The sequence below is a fragment of the Ursus maritimus genome, unplaced genomic scaffold (genome assembly GCF_017311325.1).
Source record: "Ursus maritimus isolate PB19 unplaced genomic scaffold, ASM1731132v1 scaffold_16, whole genome shotgun sequence".
In the NCBI taxonomy this organism is placed as follows: domain Eukaryota; kingdom Metazoa; phylum Chordata; class Mammalia; order Carnivora; family Ursidae; genus Ursus; species Ursus maritimus.
In genome coordinates this window covers 49,070,236-49,089,120 of record NW_024424008.1, presented here as the reverse complement: position 1 = coordinate 49,089,120, position 18,885 = coordinate 49,070,236, and the positions used below count along the sequence as shown (strand labels likewise).

Sequence of the window (18,885 nt, the reverse complement as noted above, 5' to 3'; positions counted from 1 at the left end):
TGTGCACCACGTGTGGTGGGGGTTTGTGGGTGGTGGGGACAGAGCCCGCTGAGAGAATGAGGAGCGCCCTCTGCAGTAAAGGACCTAAACAAGGGCCCAGGCCCACACTGGTTGGTAATTTGGCCTACTGCACACACAGTGGACAAAAGGAGATGACCACTTGACTCAGTGACATGTCAGAAGGTGCGGGACCGACTCTGTACAGCGGCCCTGGGTGACACTGACCAGAAGGCTTAAGGCAAAAGCCTGTAAGTTACACGCAGTGGCAACTGCTGAGACCTCGGGCCAGAAAATTTGCGGATGTGGTGTTTGCTATACATCATTAGGGAGACAGTTACTAGCCTGTGTTGGGTGTTTATGGAAACCATCTCTGCGCCTGGAGGAGAGCAGCTATTCCTGTGACCAGAAGTACCCACGGTGTCCTGGGTGATGTCCTTCATACGTGGAAGGGGTTTACACAGGAACGTGCTACACGGGGACCGCACGGGCAGGTGGCCTCTTTCCCACGGGGCTGCGGGAAGCAGCGGGGGAGCCGCGGGAGGAGCCCTGCGGCGGCTCCTCTCTCCCCGACCCGCAGAATGCTGCTTGGCTGCCGATGGCAGCGCCAAGACCGACAGGCTACCTCGTTAGGAAGGCTACTGCACTCTGACCGACTGATGGGAATCTTTGAAGTAAGAACAAATCAGCTCAGTGGGCGAAACTGCATGCTCTTTCCCTTGCAGTGATGGAAAAAGTGAATGTGAAAAGCTCCTGTGTTAAGTAGACTGCATGCCCAGCCTGGAATCCAACACGGGGCTTAAACCCACAACCCTGAGAGCATGACCGGAGCTGAGATCAAGAGTCGGATGCTTAACCGACTGAGCCACCCAGCCACCCCTATGCTGGGTTTTGATGGACTCGGGGGCTGCGAAGACTGGACTAGGAAAGGGGGTGCTCGCACAGGGCTGGAGCCTCGGGAAAGCACTTCGGAAACTCCAGGGGCCCACTCAGCTCTGCATTCCTGACTATAGACGAGTATGCTTAAAATACTGTGTTGGAACAGAAGATACTGTGCCAATTGGGTCGATGGGCCAAGAGACGTGTCAAATGGACCCAGCGTGTTACATGCCACCTCAGAGCACGGGTTTGACAGGGAACCCCAACAGGCAACTGACCCACCTGTGGCCTGAAATGGGGAGAGAGGAGAGCATGAAGGGTGGGCTTACACAGCGTCAAAAGTGTGTGCTCATACCCAGTATGGGGCGGGGGCCAAAGGAGGGTCCCCATTGGATTGACTGGTCTGCTTTTCTGGGGGATATGAGGAGAGGCTGATGGCAGGACTATGCAATCCTTTCCCACATCATCTCCACTTACCTTGAGCCTATAGGACCTGACCTGCCACTACGGTGTCAGAAGCATGAATGACCCCTAAGCAAGAGACTGTAGCTCTCTTTCCAAAGCTTGATGCTAGAGTTCCCAAGGGCCGGATGGGGTGGGCTGTGCCCACGCCCCATGGGGCTAAGTGGGGGCTCATAGTGAACGCGGCTGTGTTGCCCAGGGGCAGGAACAGCCCCTCATTCCGGGCCATGTAGCTCTACCCTCTATGGCTTTGCAAGACTGGCCAGGCTGTCGGCGATCTGGATGAGAACAGTGGCTGAACCCGACACCCCTTCCAAAGGGGGAAGGGTGGAGTGAAAATCAATGCCACATGGAGAGGAGAAATGGCAGCTGAGGGCAAAGAGATGAATACGTGGGTATTCAAGGAAAATGGGAAATCTGGCGCGCCACGAGTGCCTGGAGAGAGAGGTTACGGCGGTCCTTAGCACGGCCGTATGGGATGCCTGAAACGGTCAGGCCCTGTGCCTGCCATGCCCAGCCTGACTTTGGAACCTGACAACGTTGATGGAAGCCTGCAAACAGGGCTGCCGTCGCTCTGGGAGACATTCTGGTCTCAGGATATGCTGAGCTGCGCTGCTGACGACTGAAGGCGACCTAGTGACAGGCCAGTGTCTTCCAATGTCAAGTTTTTAGATTACACCTACTACGGAGGGTGTCACTTGGGAAGGCATTTCCTCGAACTACTCCCCACTGGGTGGTCTACAACTCTTGGCAGATTTATTGCCCTGTAACTACAAACCTTGAAAATCAAATACTTAGGCCCCTCATTTTGGGCTGCCTGGGTGGCTCAGCCAGCTGAACATCTGACTATTTTTTGAGAGAGAGAGAGAATGTGAGTGCAGGGAGGGGGCGGAGGGAGAGGGAGAAAGAACCTCAAGCAGACTCCACGCTGAGCACGGAGCCCGACGGGGGGCTCAATCTCATGATCACCCAACTGAGCCACCCAGGTACCCCAAGCATCTGACTCTTGATCTCAGCTCAGGTCTTGATCTCAGGGCCGTGAGATAGAGCCCTGCATTGGGCTCTGCACTGAGCCTGGAGCCCGCTTAAGATTCTCTCTTCCTCTGCCTCTGCCTTTCCCCCCATGTGCTCTCTCTCTCAAAAAAAAAAAAAAAAAGGGGGGGGGGCTTTGGGGGCAATAGGTCCCTCATTGTGGAGCAAACTGAATTTGCTTTTAATGAGGAGAGGCATTCAGAGGAAAACTATTTATTAGCTAGAATAAGCAGATTAGGAGTTCTCTTCCAGGAAGAAAGCAAAGGCTGGGAATCAGGCTGGATAGACGATGAGGCTCTAGTGAAAGGGGAGAGGCCAAGGCAACAGTAAGGCTGGGTAATGCCAGGTCCAGCACTGGGAGAGAGCCTGAGCCCTCAGCCAACAGAGCCTCTTGACTATTTTACTGCTGACTGAAGCCAAAGTAGCCATGAGGCAATGGCCTTCCATACTAGCTAGTGAGACTCAAGAGCCGTGCCTGTGGAATCTTCTAGACCTGCAAACCTAGTTCTGCGGACACGTGTACTTGAGCCTGATGTGCTACGACTGCCCTTGCTCCAGGGACAGATCAGAAGAAGACACTCCCTGTCTACAATCAGCGGGGACAGGAACTATTCTGAATAGCACCTGTGTCCTCCCCTAGGAAGGAGGTGGGCCCTGCTATGTAACAGCACACAATGACACAATGGAGACCAGTCTCAGTGCCAGCCTGTGAGCTGAGACAGGGTGACTAGCTTTGCCTCCAACAGACTCAGAACCCGGAAATAACTAATAATTTGTTATAATAAATAATAAAATCATGGCTACTTTTAATGATGCCCGTCCATAATAATATTTGGTACAAGGGCAAGGTCCACGGAGAAGGCACAAAGGATACCTCTGTAACTCTCTGTTTGCTCTGTAATGGAACCCCAATGTACTATGACCACACCAGGATCTGGTCTAATACTGGTATTATCGATATGATTCTAGCACTTTATATAAATAAGCCACGTGATAATACTGATACTGATGCCTGCATATGTTCCGAGATGGAGTTAAAGTCTCCTAAACATAATACCAATGGGAAAGGACTGGCCCGAGGAAGAACTGGATTTAGCTCATTTCTGTGCTAAGCAGTTCTGCACAAGTTTATCATTAAGATACAAACAGTGGGGGCACCTCGGTGGCTCAGTCGGTTGAGTGTCCGACTCTTGATTTTGGCTCAGGTCATGATCTCGGGGCCCTGGGATCAAGTCCTGCATCCGGCTCCTTGACCAGCGGGGACCCTGCTTCTCCCTCTGCCTCCCACTCCCCCAGCTTGTGCGCTCTCTGACAAATAAATAAAATCTTTAAAAAACAATGACTACCTAAGAAATAGTGCCAGTGTATTACCACCTCGCACTACGGCAGACATAACGTGCAAAAGGAGAGTCAGAACTACTAGAGTCTCACACAGTCACGATTAGTCTAGTCCAGCATCACAGGACCAGAACGTCTCCTGACGAGGCCACTCAGGTTTGCAGGCTTCTGTTTGCTCTTGTCAGGTTCCAAAGCAGGAGAGGGCTTGGAAATACATACATTCACCCTTTCAGGCATCTGAAACCAAGAGGCAGCACCCCTTCTCCCACTATATTATTATCACTCCATGTATTCATTCCTTTACCTTCAGCTACTAGTTCTCCTTCTCTCCATTGATATCCAAACTCCTCTAGTTTTGGAAAGGACGCTGGGTTCGGCCGCTGGTCCAGACCGCAGGCAGCGATGCTGGTCCAGGGAGTGCCTCCCCGCGGCCCCCTCCCGCTCACATGGAGTGGTGTCATGTGGGTTCACTTCGAGTGGCCCATTCCTACCCCTAGGCCTGAGTGAGGCCTGAAAACAGCCGCTTTCAGTGGCCCCCATTTAGCCAGATGGGGTGAAGACACAACACACCGCATTAGGCTCTCAGGAATTCACACATAGTGGCTTAAGGGTAGGGGTCCATCTTCTTACCAAGGAACCATCCCTGCTTCTGACGCGTGTGGCTGCTGCCTCGGGCCTGGCACCTCTGCATCGGGGAGAAAAGGAAGGTTGAAGTGATGCGGGTGAGAAAGAAAAAAGTGCAGTCGGACCATCGTCTTCCTCCCACGTGGGAAGGATCGCATGGGCACACCAGCCTCTTCTCCACCCCCTCCTGCCTGGATTCCCCCAGAAAAGTGGAGCGATCGATCCCGGGAGTCCCTCACGGCAAGTGTGAGCGCACGGCCCTTCATATCTGTATCTCCGTGTATCAGACAGCCAACGTTCTAATGGTCCCTCCCAGCTCTCTCTCGAACCATTGCTCGGAGGATGAAAGTGTGTTCCCTGGTCTGAAAAAATGTAACTCAGTGGTCCAAACTGGCGTGGCATCTTCTGGTCTGGTCCTTTGACGGTATTCTGAGCATTTACAGCGACACCTAGTGCAGTGCGTCTGCTCCGGCCGGTGAGACTGCCGGGGTCTCACCGGCCAGCTCCATGCGTGTCCTTTCCCCAGGGAACCTGTCCGGTAGCCCGTCTCTTCTGTTGACAGAACAGATCTTACTGGCATTTTGTGCCTCAGGGGGTGCAGGGGCCATGCATGTAGACCCGGCCCACCTCTGCATGGCTGCAACCTCCCAACGTCCCATCGGGTCACGACCCCACATGGCACCTCACGTGAACACACTGGGATACCCACTTGCTGGCTCTAATCACCTTCCGGTCTAGAACGGGGGTTCTTCTGACGGCACCAAGGTGTTCTACTCTAATGAGCTCCTCCCATTCCCAGCAACTTCAACAGGACCGTGCCACACACGGGCGAGCTTTCTATAGACCACTTTCCCATTGCCCTTCTGCCTGACCATATGGCCAGGATGGTGGCCACTAAGAGTACATAAAAACCCAAACACAGTGGCAAATAGTATGCAGTTCAGACCACCAAGATGATTTGGTAGTTTTGTTTTTGTTTTTTTTTAGATTTTATTTATTTATTTGAGAGAGAAAGTGTGAGCGAGCACGAGCAGGGGGAGAAGTAGAGGGAGGAACAAGCAGACTCCAGCTGAGCCTGACTCGGGGCTCGATCTCCGGGCCCTGAGATCATGACCTGGGCCGAAATCAAGAGTTGGACGCTTAACCTACTGAGCCACCCAGGCTCCCCTGGTATTATCATCTCTGGTCACAGCAGCAGCCTTTCAGGGCTGTCTGTTCACCTTGGAACGACCATCCATGAACCAAGCAGCCCTTTGTTGGTCCATCAAGAGGTGTTTGGCCCCGTCCAAGGGGCAACAGAATCCAGCGCTCCTGAGGTGGTTCCGAAGTCAGTTCTAGGGGAAAAGAGTCCACCTGCTCTCGAACTCATGCAGTAAACTCTACGTTCCCCCAGCAGCATGCTCCTGCATAAACCATGCATCATGGAACTCTCCCGGGCACTGCCCTACCTCTTAGATCATCACTTCTCCACCCAAGATAATACTGGTGTTTCAGGTTTTAGGATTATCTTATGTCTGGGGGCGCCTGGGTGGCTCAGTCAGTTAAGCATGTGACTTCGGCTCAGGTTCTGATCTCAGGGTCATGGGATTGAGCCCCGAGTAGGGCTCCTTACTCAGCGCAGAGCCTGCTTCTCCCTCTCCTTCTGTCCCTCCCAACCCCCCAGCTTGTGCTCTCTCAAATAAATAAAATCTTTAAAAAAAAAAAGGTTATCTTATGTCCTTCAGAAGGGCAGTCTCAATATCTGACAAGCTACTAATGGCCTCCCAATGGACATTTTTCTAGTCCAAAGTCTGGCAGGCGTGCTGGGAGGGGCCCCAAGGCTTCTGCCGTAAGCCGCCCTCCTTGCCCCACGGAAGGACGTGATCTGTGTGACCTCAGGCAATCTTACCGGCGCCCACTTGGCATGCCCAATACAAGAAGCAACAGTGTGACGGGCGGGTGCACAGCCTCTTGTTTTGTTAATACCAGAGACTGGAAACGTTCCTCGCTCAGACACAATGTCCACTCCTGTAACGCGTTCAGGCACAACAGAGGCAATCACTTCATATGAAAAGTGTTCAAACACCAAAGAAACTTTCACCTTAGTCCCTTTGATCCTGGTTCCCACCCGCGGCTTCGCGGACAGGTTTGGTTTTACAATACTGGGTATTACGGGTAAGCGTTCCCACCAGCCACCAGCCGTGACAGCCACTCCCAAAACACGTTCGGGGGAAGGGGAAACCAGCCCTCGACAGCAGGTCTGTCTAAACATTCCAACTTCCATCCCAACATTCACCTTAATCCCACCCACTCTTGCATTTCTCCGTCCTCTCATCCGACTAGCCCCTTTTAGGGCTTCACACGTGCTTCTTGCACCACAGTGCATGGGACCCCACGGCACAGAGTCCAGAATCTTCTCTACCCTCTGACCATTTTGCCCACTCATATGCGTAACACTTTGAGTCCCCAGCAGGGGACAGAGCTAAGGGACCCTAAGCTTTTCACCAATCTTTATCTTGATTAAATTGTGGGACCTCTGCCTCAAGAGATGGGAGGTCAGGTTTCTCCTCATTACCATCTTTGCCTTGCAAAGTTTTTTTCCTAATTCCTCCAAAGTAGGGTGAACAAAACAGATTTGTTTAGGTCCCTTGCATTTTGGGGGGCCTACAGGCGCTCCCATTGGTCCACTCAATTTCTAAGAAGTGCTGCATGAACACCTTTGTTTTGACCCTACCCGCAGCTGCTTTATTCACCCCATTTCTCAATGACTGTTTAAAAATTCCACATGCTGGGATGGGTCCATTGGCTCACTCCCTGTCCATTCTATTCTCCTGGAAATCAGTCTAGCCCGCTTCATTATTTGTTGTTTTAGAATCATTTTTTTTCCTTTGGAAATGGCTCTGAGGCTAGTGGCCACACCTCAGGCCAGCCAGAAATGGGATCCCGCCCCCCACATTCCTTAGGCAGGGGCCCTGGTTTGGACTGGCCAGAACCGAAGTTCGGCCCATCTCTCACTTCCATTTTTGCTATTATAGGATAATAATGACCCACGGATTGCATTTTTAAATTTTTTCTTATTATTCCGCATTTTCTTAGACGCTCTGGGCGTTAGACCTGTCATCTCCATGCTTCATTGGTAACTTTCACCTCCAGGAACCGATCACAACACAGCTGCTGTTCCAAACCACGGGTGACCCTGCAGCCATCCAGGAACCAAAGGGTGCTCATTCCCTGTCCTTTCATCCTGCTTTCCCTGAGCCCCACGACCCAGCCAGGCAAGGTCCTTCCAGCAAATCACACATTTTCTGACACCAACTGCAGTACTACAGTCCAATCTTGGTACTAACCAATGAGCTCAGGCCAGAGGCACAGTCCCCCACAAGACAGCCCTTGCTCCAGCTAACAAGGGGCCCCAAGCTACATCCACTTCCGACCAACTGGCTACAAATTGGAGGCTCCCCCAAACCCATCGAGTTCAATAATGTGCTGACTCACAGAAGGGCCAAGGGCCGCCCAGTATCACTTGGACTTAGAGACCTGGAGATGGAGTAATTAAGATTGGCCATGCAGATACTCCACGCCTCTGTCCCCAGCCCCAGCGAAAACCCTGAACGTGAGGCTCAGGTGAGCCTCCTGGTTGGCCATATTTCATGCGTGTTGTCACACATGTTGCTGGAAAAGGTGAGTGCTATTCATACAAATCCACGGGAAGAGGACAACTGGAGCTTGTTTCTTCTCTCCTAGACCCTGCCCTATGTGCCATTTACCCTCCCTGATTTTAATCCGCATCCCTTCACCAGAATACACGTAACCACGGACAGAACTATTTGGTGAGCAGTCAATCACCGCAGCTGTAGGCGGTCTTACCAACCCTGGACACAGTCTTCTTTCCATACTTTTGGCAACCCACCTCATGCTCGACAAAACTCGATCACACAGCCTCTCTGAAACCCTTATTACAATCGCTCAGAACAAAATCTATGAATCATCCCAGGTAGTCCCCTTTCCTTTACAGTCCACCATCATCAGCGAGTCCTATCAGCTCCCCCTACAAGATATATCCCATCCTGAGCCACTTCTCACCTTTCTGGTCCTACCACTGGCACCCGAGCCCTGGTCTTCCTCTCTCCCCTGGCCTGTTCCCACCTCTGTCCTGGCCACAGAGGCCTTCTTGAGTCATGACCTCAGAGTCTTTGCACGGCCGTTTCCCTGCCTGGACGGTCTTCCAGATCTGCACAGAGACGGTTGCTTCCACGGTTCCGCTCGCACGTCTCCGCCGCAGACACCGTCCACTCCAGCCCACCTGAGACACCCTCTGTGCACCCCAAGCGGCTCCCTCACTGCAGCTGACGTTTAGCTGCGCTTCTATCAGTACTCTCCTTGCTAATTACGTCAGGTCCACGAAGACGGGGACCTTGTTTCTCTTGTTTGCTGCTGCAGCCCAAGAGACACAGCGAGAGCTCAAGAAACCCATTTAAATGAGAAATGGATGCCCTGTGAGCCTAGGAGGCAGGACAGGGTCACTTATCGGTCTTATTTGGGGATGGGAACTATGGCTCTGGAAAGAGGTTTGACTTGGCTCTTGGTCACCGAGGTCAGAGGTTAAACTTAGGAGCGCTTTTTGGGCCCTGACGTTGCCTCTCACCTCCAGGCTGGGGAAACCGGAAAATCGGCAGAAACTTGTTCCCCAGAACAACCCGAGGAGAGCCCTGCACAGTCTGAGGAGGAGCTTGGAGCCAGGGGCAGAGGGCGGGAGGACACTGGGCAGCTGGCGCCCGCATCAGGAGGCAGCCCCTGTCCCCAGCACTGGAGGTCTGGTGGCGGCCGGCACAGAGCCTGCTGCAACGGGGAAGCTGATTTCCTTCCTCCCCTTCCCTCCCGAGGGCTGACCCCCCCAGCGCCTGAGATCTCACCCCAACCTCCTGACCCTGGCCTTCCTGCCCCAGCTGCCTTCTCCACTCCTACCTGTCACAGGGTGGGGGCAGGGCGCCCTGGGACCCCAGTCCCAACAAAAGCAAGAGACACAGCCTCCGGGTCTTCGCCTGCATGGTGGCTGTGGCCGTGGGCCCGGAGTCAGCCCTGGCACCTCTCACTCGCTGGGGTGCGTTCGCCTGCCTACCTGGGGCAGCCAAAGTCCACGTTTGGGGCGTGGCCTCCTGAAGGGCTGGATGCCAGGTCTGTGCACTGCAGCTTGCCACGGAGGCCAACCCCTGACCCCCACCTGGTACTTGTTCTCCTCTTGTCTCCGTCTCCGCAGGGGCTGCCTGCATGGCCCCTTCCCTGAGTCATGTGGTGGGGTGGCAGTGGGGCAGTGGGTACAGAGTGTCAGGGGTACAATTAGGTCACACATCTGTGACCCAGATGCCCAGTGGCTCGGGTGGCCCCAAGGCGACCACGGCAGAGAGTTACCTTTTCCTTTAACATTTCAAACAGAATGGCTCAAGCTTCTGTCACAGGTGTGGCGTGAGGCCGGGGCATGCGAGGAGGCCGCAGCAGTGCTCTCCGATTGATGGCTTAGGCCTGAAATGACACAGGGGTGGGGGTTGGGGGAGTGTGCACGGCAAGGTATGTGCTGTGACCTGGTCACCACCTGAGATTAGTGACGGTGTGACATTTCCTTTAGGACTCAGGCTTGCTGTCCACACCCGAGCAGCGTCTGCCATGAACTGGCCCTGTCCCTCCCCACCAGAAGGGTCACCTCTGCCCTGTTAGCTTGCCCCGCTCCTTCTGGCCACCCCTGTCTCCAGAGGTTACACACTTCCTTCTTTTCTTTTCCTTTGGGTATTTTTTTAAATTTAAATCCAATTAATTAACATATATTCAGGGACAGAGTTCAGTGATTCACCAGTTGCACGTAACACCCAGTGCTCATTACATCACGTGCCCTCCTGCATGTCCATCACCCAGTTACCCCATTCCTCCCACCAACCTCCCCTCCAGCAACCCTGTTTCCTAGAGTTAAGAATCTCTAATCGTTTACCTCCCTATTTTCATCTTATTTTTCCCTCTCTTCCATGATCCTGTTTTGTTTCTTAAAATCCACAAATGGGTGAAATCATATAATTGTCTTTCTGTGATTGACTTATTTTGTTTAGAATACCCTCTAGTTCCATCCACATTGTTGCAAATGGTAAGATTTCATTTTTTTTGATGGCTGCAAAATATTCAAAAGTGTGTATATGTATGTATATTGTATATGTGTGTGTACATATATCACACCTTCTTTATCCATCATCTGTGGATAGACATCTGGGTTCTTGCCACAGTTTGGCTATTGCGGACATTGCTGCTACAAACGTTGGGGTGCAGGTGCCCCTTTGAGCCACTATGTTTGTATCCCTTGGGTAAATACCCAGTAGTGCAATCGCAGGGTCAAAGGGTAGCTCTGTTTTTACTTTCTGAGGACCCTCCATACTGTTTTCCAGAGCAGCTGCACCAGCTTGCGTTCCCACCAAGAGTGTAAGAGGTTCCCCTTTCTCCTCATCCTCGCCAACATCTGTCGTTTCCTGACTTGTTAATGTGAGCCATTCTGACCGGTGTGAGGTAGCTCGTTGTGGGTTTGATTCGTATTTCCCGGAGGCCGAGTGACGTGGAGCATTTTTCCGTGTGTCTGTTGGCCATTTGGATGTCGTCTTTCGAGAAATGTCTGTCCACGTCTTCTGCCCACTTCTTGACTGGACTTATTTTGTGGGTGTTGAGTTTGATAAGTTCTTCATAGATCTTGGACACTAGCCCTTTATCTAATATGTCATTTGAAAATACTTCTCCCATTCTGTAGGTTGTCTTTCGGTTTTGTCAACTGTTTCCTTTGCTGTGCAAAAGCTTTTTATCTTGATGAAGTCCCACTAGTTCATTTTTATTTTTGTTTCCCTTGCCTTCGGAGACGTGTCTAGCCAGAAGTTGCTGTGTCCAAGGTCGAAGAGGTTGCTGCTGTGTTCTCCCCAAGGATTTTGGTGGAGTCCTGTCTCACATTTAGGTCTTTCATCCATTTTGAGTCTATTTTTGTGTATGGTGTAAGGAAATGGTCCAGTTTCGTTCTTCTGCACACAGCTGTCCAATTTTCCCAACACTGTTTGTTGAAGAGACGGTCTTTTTTTCCATTGGATATTCTTTCCTGCTTTGTCAAAGATTAGTTGACCGTAGAGTTGAGGGTCCATTTCTGGGTTCTCTATTCTGTTCCATTGATCTATGTGTCTGTTTTTGTGCCAGTACCATGCTGTCTTGATGATTACGGCTTTGTAACAGAGCTTGAAGTCTGGCATTGTGATGCCACCAGCCTTGGTTTTCTTTTTCAACATTCCGCTGGCTATTCGGGGTCTTTTCTGATCCCATACAAATTTTAGGATTATTTGTTCCAGCTCTGTGAAAACTGTTGGTGGTGTTCTGATAGGGATTGCATTGAACGTGCAGATCGCTCTGGGTAATACAGACACTTCAACAATATTTGTTCTTCTAAGACATGAGGAGCGCCCTTCTTTTCTTTTTAAAAATATTTTTCTTGCGGTTAAATAGATATCACATAACATCTGCCAATTCAACCATTTAAAGTATTATATTCACAGTATTTCCCAACTATCACCACTATTTATTTTCAAAACCTTTTTTTTTTTTTAAGATTTATTTTAGAGGGAGGGAGGGAGAGAGAGAGAGAGCAAGCACACACAAGCAGGAGGGGCAGAGGGAGGAGAGAGAATCCCAAGAAGGCTCTGCTGAACACGGAGCCTGATGAGGGGCTCAATCTTCTTACCCTGAGATCATGACCTGAGCCAAAACCAAGAGTCAGATGGACGCTTAACCAACTGCAGCATCCAGGCACCCCATCAAAACTTTTATGTCATCCCAAAGACACATTCTATAACATCAAGCAGCAAGTCCTCAGTCCTCTCTCCCCATGGCCCCTGGAAACCACTATTTTATCTTCTGCGTCTATGAATTTACCTGTCTAGACACTTCATGTAAGTGGAATCATACAATTCGCGTCCTCCTGTGACTTCTGCAGTATTCCTTGTAGAAGTCTTTCATCTCCTTGGGTAAGTTTATTCCTAGGTATTTTTTTTAGATGTTTGCACATGTGATGGCTTCTTAAATTTCCTTTTCAGATTGTTCTTGGCAGATGTATAGAAATACAACTGATTTTTGAGTATTAATCTTTTTTTTTTTAAAGATTTTATTTATTTATTTGACAGAGAGACAGCCAGCGAGAGATGGAACACAAGCAGGGGGAGTGGGAGAGGAAGAAGCAGGCTCCCAGCGGAGGAGCCTGATGTGGGGCTCGATCCCAGAATGCCGGGATCACGCCCTGAGCCGAAGGCAGACACTTAACGACTGCACCACCCAGGCGCCCCTGAGTATTAATCTTCTGCCTGTGGCATTGCTGAATCTGTTTATCAGACCCAGCAGCCTTCCTGCGGATCTTCTGGGATTTTCTATATAATCATGTCATCTGTGGAAAAACTCTTCCTTTCCAATTTGAACACCTTTTCTTTTTCTTGTCCTGTTGCTTTGGCTAGAACTTCTGGTACAGTGTTGTATAGCAGAGGTGAAAGTAGACATCTTGTCTCAATCCTGATTTTAAGGAGACTTCCAGTCTTTGACCATTGAGTGTGACACTACGTGTGAGTTTTTCATGAATTCCCTGTATTGTTCTGTAGAACTTCCCTTTTATTCCTAGTTTTTAGAATGTTTTTATCATGGAAGCGTGTTGGGTTTAGTCGAATAACTTTTACGCATCGATAATCACGTAGAGTTTTTTCCTTTATTCTATTAATGCAGTACATTACATTGATTTTCTTACGTTGAATGATCCTTGCATTCTTAGGATAACTCTCACTTGCATGGCATATAATCCTTTTAATATACTATTGGATTTGGTTTGTTAGTATTCTGTTGAGGATTTTCGCATCCCATACATAAAAGGTACAGGCTGTAATTTTCTTGCGAGATCTTTATATAGCATAAGCATCAGGTATTGCTGGCCTCGTAGTAATTAGGAAGTGTTTCATCCTATTTCGGAAGAGTTTGAGAAGGGTTGGTGTTACCGCTTCTTTGTTTTTGTTACTTTTTATCTTATTTGAGAAAGAGAACAAATGGAGGGGAGAGGCAGAGTGAAAGGGAGAAACAGGCTCCCCACTGAGCAGGGAGCCTGATGTGGGGCTTGATCCCAGGGCCCTGAGCCGAAGGCAGATGCTAAACCAACTGAGCCACCCAGGCGCCCCTTGACTCTTATTTAGATGTATGGTAGAGTTGGCCAATGAAGACCTTGGTCTTGGAATGTATTAGGATTCTCCAGAGAAACAGAAACAATAGAATGTGTGGAATGTGTGTGTGTGGAAAGAGAGACAGAGTTTTCTTTAAATTTTTGCTTACATGATTGTGGAGGCTCGCCAAGTCCAAAATCTGCAAGCTAGGTCAGCAGGCTGGAGACCCAGAGAAGTCTAAAGGCAGTCTGGTGGGCAGAATTCCCTCGTCTTCCGGGGAAGTCAGTGTTTTTCTATTAAGGCCTTCGAGTGATCGGATGAGGTCCATTCATAATATGGAGGGTATGAAACGAATAAAGGAAAATCTCATTTCAAAATATAGTTGGGAAGTCCTGAAGGGGGCATACTTACAGAGGTGCCACTCTTCAAAGCTAACTTTCTATATTCCAGCAGGAAGAAAGGTTTTTTTCTTTGCCCAGCAACCCAGCCAATGAGAACCACCACAGCTCAGCCAATGAAAAGTCACTACAACTATGAATTCTTGCTCTTTGGAATGGAGTTTCACTCCAAACTGCCCCTCCCAACTTCCTTCTTTCCTCTGTTAAAGAACACTCCTCCTCTCCTTTGTTGTCTGGACTTGCCTGTGGTTTGCAAGCCCTGAATTGCAATTCCTCTGCTATTTCCAAATAAACTCATTTTCCTGTAAGCTAATTGGCTATTTTATTAAGGTTGACAAGGCTAATTTACTCAAGCCTCCTGATTTAAAGGTTAATCTCATCTAAAAATACCTTTCTAGAAACATCTAGAATAATTTTTAACTCAATACTGTGGTACCTTGGCTTAGACAAGCTGATACATAAAATTAACCATCACGTGGAGTGTTCATTGTCAGGGTTTTATTATAATCTCTTTACTTTTATAAATCTGTGGAGATTTTCTATTTCTTCTTGCATCGGTTTGGATAATTTGTGTGTTTCTAGGAATTTGTCCATTTTGTAGTGGTTATCCAATTGTTGGCAGACAATGTTCACAGTTTTCTCCATTTTTGTAAGATCCATAGTGGTGTCTCCATTTTCATTTCTGATTTTAGTTATTTGTATCTTCTTTTTGTCTTTGTCACTTTTTTCCATAGTTAAAGATCTATTTTCTTGGGGCGCCTGGTGGCTCAGTTGGTTTAGCATCTGCCTTCCACTCAGGTCATGATGTCAGGGTCCTGGTATTGAGCCCCGCATCCGGCTCCCTGCTCAGTGCGGAGTCTGCTTCTCCCTCTCTCTCTGCTTGTGCTCTCTTTCGGTCAGATAAGTAAATAAAATCTAAAAAAAAAAACAAAAAAAACAAAAACAACAAACCACACAACTTAAAAAAGATCTATTTTCTTGATTCTTTTTTTTTTTTTTTCAAAGAAACAACTTCAGGTTTGATTTTCTCTCTTGATTTTCTATTCTCTGTATTATTTCCTTACATTCAATCTTTATTTACTCTTGATAGCTTTGGGTTTAGCTTGCTTCTAATTCCTCAAGGTATAAGACAGGTTATTGATTTAAGATCTTTTGTAATGTAGACACTTGCTCCCGTAAATTTCCCTCGGAGAACTGCCTTTGCGGCATCCCATAAATTTTGGTATGTTGTCTCCTTGTTTCGTTCATCTCTAAGTCTTTTCTAATTTCTAAGTCTAGAAATGTCTGGAACCTTCTAGGACAGCCAGATCTTGACCTTTGTGATTTCTTCTTTGACTTTTTGGTTGTTTAAAAGTGCGTCAATTTCCACATTTTCCAGTTTTCCTTCTGTTACTCACTACCAGCTTCATTCCATTATGGTCGGAGAAGATACTAGCTATAATGTCCATCTTCTAAAATTTACTGGGGCTTGTTTTGTGGCCTAACATATGATCTATCCTAGAGAATGTTCCATGTACACTTGAAAAGAATGTGTATCCTACTGTTGTTGGGTACGGAGTTCTGTCTACACTAGGTCTATGTTTTACAGTGCTGCTCTTCAATTTCCTTTATGATCCTCTCTCTAGATGTTCTACCCATTAAAGTGGCACTGACGGCTTCAACTATTAACATAGAACTCCTAATCCCTCAATTCTGTCAACTTTTACACTCTCACCCTGGGATGCCAGTGGTCTTGGCAGGGCTCCCTTCCTCTCTGAGCACACAAAGCTTACAAAATAAGTGTCAGTATTCCTGTACTGTTTTCAAAAGTGCCCAGGGGCATAAACTGATCTAGACTAATACATTCAAATTTGGACTCTTTTGAAAGGATAGTTCAGGGAGGCAGTGTTTGAACCCACCTCCCTGCCTTCCTTCACAGCACTTTGGGCCCACTGTATCTGAGAAACCAGAGCTGGGTGATTTTCAGTATTTGTATGCCATTGAATAGAACAATAAAGCATTTGGAGTACATGTTTGGGAGGCCAGGTTGCATGGGGTATGGGACTGTGTCCTCACAAAAGAGGATTTCCTCCTTACTGATGTTCCAGGAGGGACAAGGGCCCAACCCATGACTTCTGGGTCCTTACCCTGACCCCACCCCAAGGACTGGCTGGGGCATGGAGGATGAAGAGGCAGGAGAAGGCAGGGACTCACGCAGAAGTTTAATGAGGCAGATGGGGCAGGGAGGCCCATCACTGTGGCAGGAGGCTGGGGAGAAGGGCAGCTGCGAGGCAGTGGGGCTCCAGGAAAGCTGTCTGGGTCCCCGAGCTCAGCCAGTCACCAGGAGCATCAGGACCACTCCATTGGTCCAGCCAAAGCCCTCCTAGAGAGGGACAGGACCAGTGAGGCAAGATCTCTGGGGAAGGCCCCACATCCTTTTAGGGGCTGTGGGATCCCCACACAGAGACTCTAGAACTGCCTAGACCCAGCGGTACAAAGAAGCTCCAGTCAGCCTCCTCCCTGTGGACCCACATACATGGGAGGAGATAGAGGCCCAGAGAGGGGAGGTCATAACCAGTTGTGGGGACAACAGAACCCTGCAGCTCCCAGTAGGATGTGGGCTCACTCACCTGAACTTCATACTCCCCTCCACCACCTGGCTGACCACCATTGCTGATGTCATACTGGAAACAAAAGAATAGGCTCTAAGGGTGGGCACTACCCCAAGGCTCCCCACCTCAGCTCTCCAGGGGGAGCAAGAAATGGGAGCCCCTTTGGGAGAAGCTGCTCTGGCCTGCAGCTCTGACCCCTGCAGTGCCCAACAATGGCCACTGGGCGTCACCACTGTCCCTGGGCTTGGCAAAGCCTGGCAACCCCCATCCCCACCCGCCCAGCTCACCAGGAGGCTCGGGGCTCAGAAGCAGCTCACCTTCTCAAACATGGCTGACTTTTGGGAGTAGACCTCAAATTCTGAGCCAGCTGGAAAGCCACTTCCTGGGCCTGAGGTGAAGGAGACTTGGCCAGACCTAGACCCCACCCCAGGTAGGACCCTGAATCTCCTGAGTCCCCGTCCCAGGGGGAGCAGAGGCCTGAGCCTCACTCTCCTCAAGGAGGGAGAGAGTCCCGGGCCCTAAGACCTCCATCGTGAGCCACGTGAAAAGCCAATGTGCTCCTTCCCCAGGGTCCAGGTTTGGAGGGAGAAAGGAGGGCTGGTTCCCTCTATCAAAGGTCTGCCGAGTGGGAAGCCAAGAGAACAGAAGAGCCAGAGAAAGACCCCACGTGCTTTGTTCACACCTCCCCAGCCCCAGGAGGCTGGCCCTTCAGATGCAAGGGGGGGAAGGCCCTGGGATATGCCCCATCCCTGCCTCCCTACTCCTTACCTCTGATGACCAAGTCCTGCAGGGGGGCCCAAGCATTGGGGAAGTCCCATTGCTGGCCTGTGTTCTGGAGAGAAGTCGGGATCCCGTACTGGTAGGTCAAGATCTGGCTGTCCTAGAAGGTTCCAGACATTTCTAGGACTGTGGACGGGGGCTGGATGAGGAGCCAAGAGGCTGGGCCCTCCTCAAGCCAGATGTCCCCCTTCCTGGGCTTTCTCTTCTTGGCTCACAGCTGCCCCCTGGTGGCTGCAGCAGGACCTGCAGGCTCAGGCCCAGGGTTGGAACAGGAGGGGGTGGCTGCCAGTTGCCAGAGGTCCCTAGCTCAGACTCAGGGAGACGGCAGGTGGTGCTACCCCAATATACCAGCCCTGCTGCCCCCGTCACCTCCAGATATTTCAGGGCCTTGTCCACAACACCCAGAACAGAGTAGCAGCTGTCTCCAAAAGAGGTGTGGCTGAATGGGTCAAAGTCCCAGGTCTTCCCATGTTCAAGGTGATAGTCAAACCAGGCACCTTTCTCATTTCATAGGATACCTTCAAAACAGCCCAGTGCTATTTCTGCAAATTTCAGTAATTCATGGCTTTGGAGGCATAGTCTGGGGTGAAACTAGTTTTAGACGCAAGTCCCCAACTCAGTACCCTCCTGCAGCTCTCTAGAAAGAAATTCAGGGGGGTGGGGGCAGGAGGATTAATAAGGGGAGAGTACTTATAATTCTTCACCTCTTCCCTGAAGCCTCTCCCCAGGACCCAGGACCAGCCTCTCCCCAGGCAAACCTAGCCCGTCCTGCCACCTGTAGGCTACCCAGACCTGCCTCTTACACCAGTGGTAACTGTTCACTCCCCAGGTGGGCTCTCCCTTCCCTGGGCTATCCGGGCCAAGCTTCCGCTCGGGAATAACTGCCACTGCTGATTACGGCCTGTGGTCAGCACAGTCCGTTAGACACTTTCTCTCCTTTGTCTGAGGCTCAGCGAGGGCAGTGGTTTGCCCAAGGCTGCACAGCATCTGTCCTCCCAGCCAGGCCCCAGGGCCCTGGTACCGGCTGGCATAGAGTGGTGCTCCAGGCTCCTTCCTCACCCAGCCCCACAGGAATAAACACAGGCTCTGTTCCACTACTCCTCAAAATAACTGACAGCTGACCCCTCTCCCACCTGTACAGAACCAGGAGGCAACAAACAGAGAAAGTACCTGGCAGAAGCATCCAGCGAGCTCCACTCGGGTCCTACAGTCGCTCTCCCGACACCACGATCATGCACATCCGTCTCACTGGGGAAACGGTTCGGGGTTTCCTCCTCTCGAATAAAACTGCCAGTTATTTCGCCAGCAAAAACAGGTTAACTTAGGAACAGCAAAGATCTGCAATACGGGAAAACGACGCTACAGCAAAACCACGGACAACACTGCAGAGTCGCGCCCTTTTATGGAGGTAAAAGGGGCTGTCGGGAAGGCTGTTATAAAGAAAAAGTCCATTGGAGTAAACTGGGAGATCTGAGTATAGCGGCTTTTCATTGGCTGAGCTGTGGCTGTCTCTCATTGGCTGGGCTGTTGCTGGGGAGGAAGAAACCTCCCCCTCCTGCTGGGACGGTAAGGTAACCTCCACCTGCAAGTTCCGGTCTGCAATTGACA

General features: G+C 50.2%; 1 protein-coding gene across 1 annotated transcript in view; it reads right to left on the bottom strand.

Annotated features, from left to right (window-relative positions):
* Positions 1 to 18,657, bottom strand: part of TREH (trehalase) — a 23,768-nt gene extending 5,111 nt beyond the window's left edge. The window contains exons 1-8 of the mRNA XM_008690006.2: positions 18,448 to 18,657; positions 17,647 to 17,914; positions 17,266 to 17,377; positions 16,815 to 16,911; positions 16,516 to 16,569; positions 16,100 to 16,268; positions 9,721 to 9,831; positions 4,339 to 4,393 (exon numbers count right to left, since the gene is read on the bottom strand). Coding sequence (XP_008688228.2) covers positions 4,339 to 4,349 — 11 coding nt within the window. The 5' untranslated portion in view covers positions 4,350 to 4,393; positions 9,721 to 9,831; positions 16,100 to 16,268; ... (3 more) ...; positions 17,647 to 17,914; positions 18,448 to 18,657. The remainder of the gene's footprint in view (positions 1 to 4,338; positions 4,394 to 9,720; positions 9,832 to 16,099; positions 16,269 to 16,515; positions 16,570 to 16,814; positions 16,912 to 17,265; positions 17,378 to 17,646; positions 17,915 to 18,447) is intronic.
* Between the last annotated feature and the right edge of the window lie 228 nt (positions 18,658 to 18,885).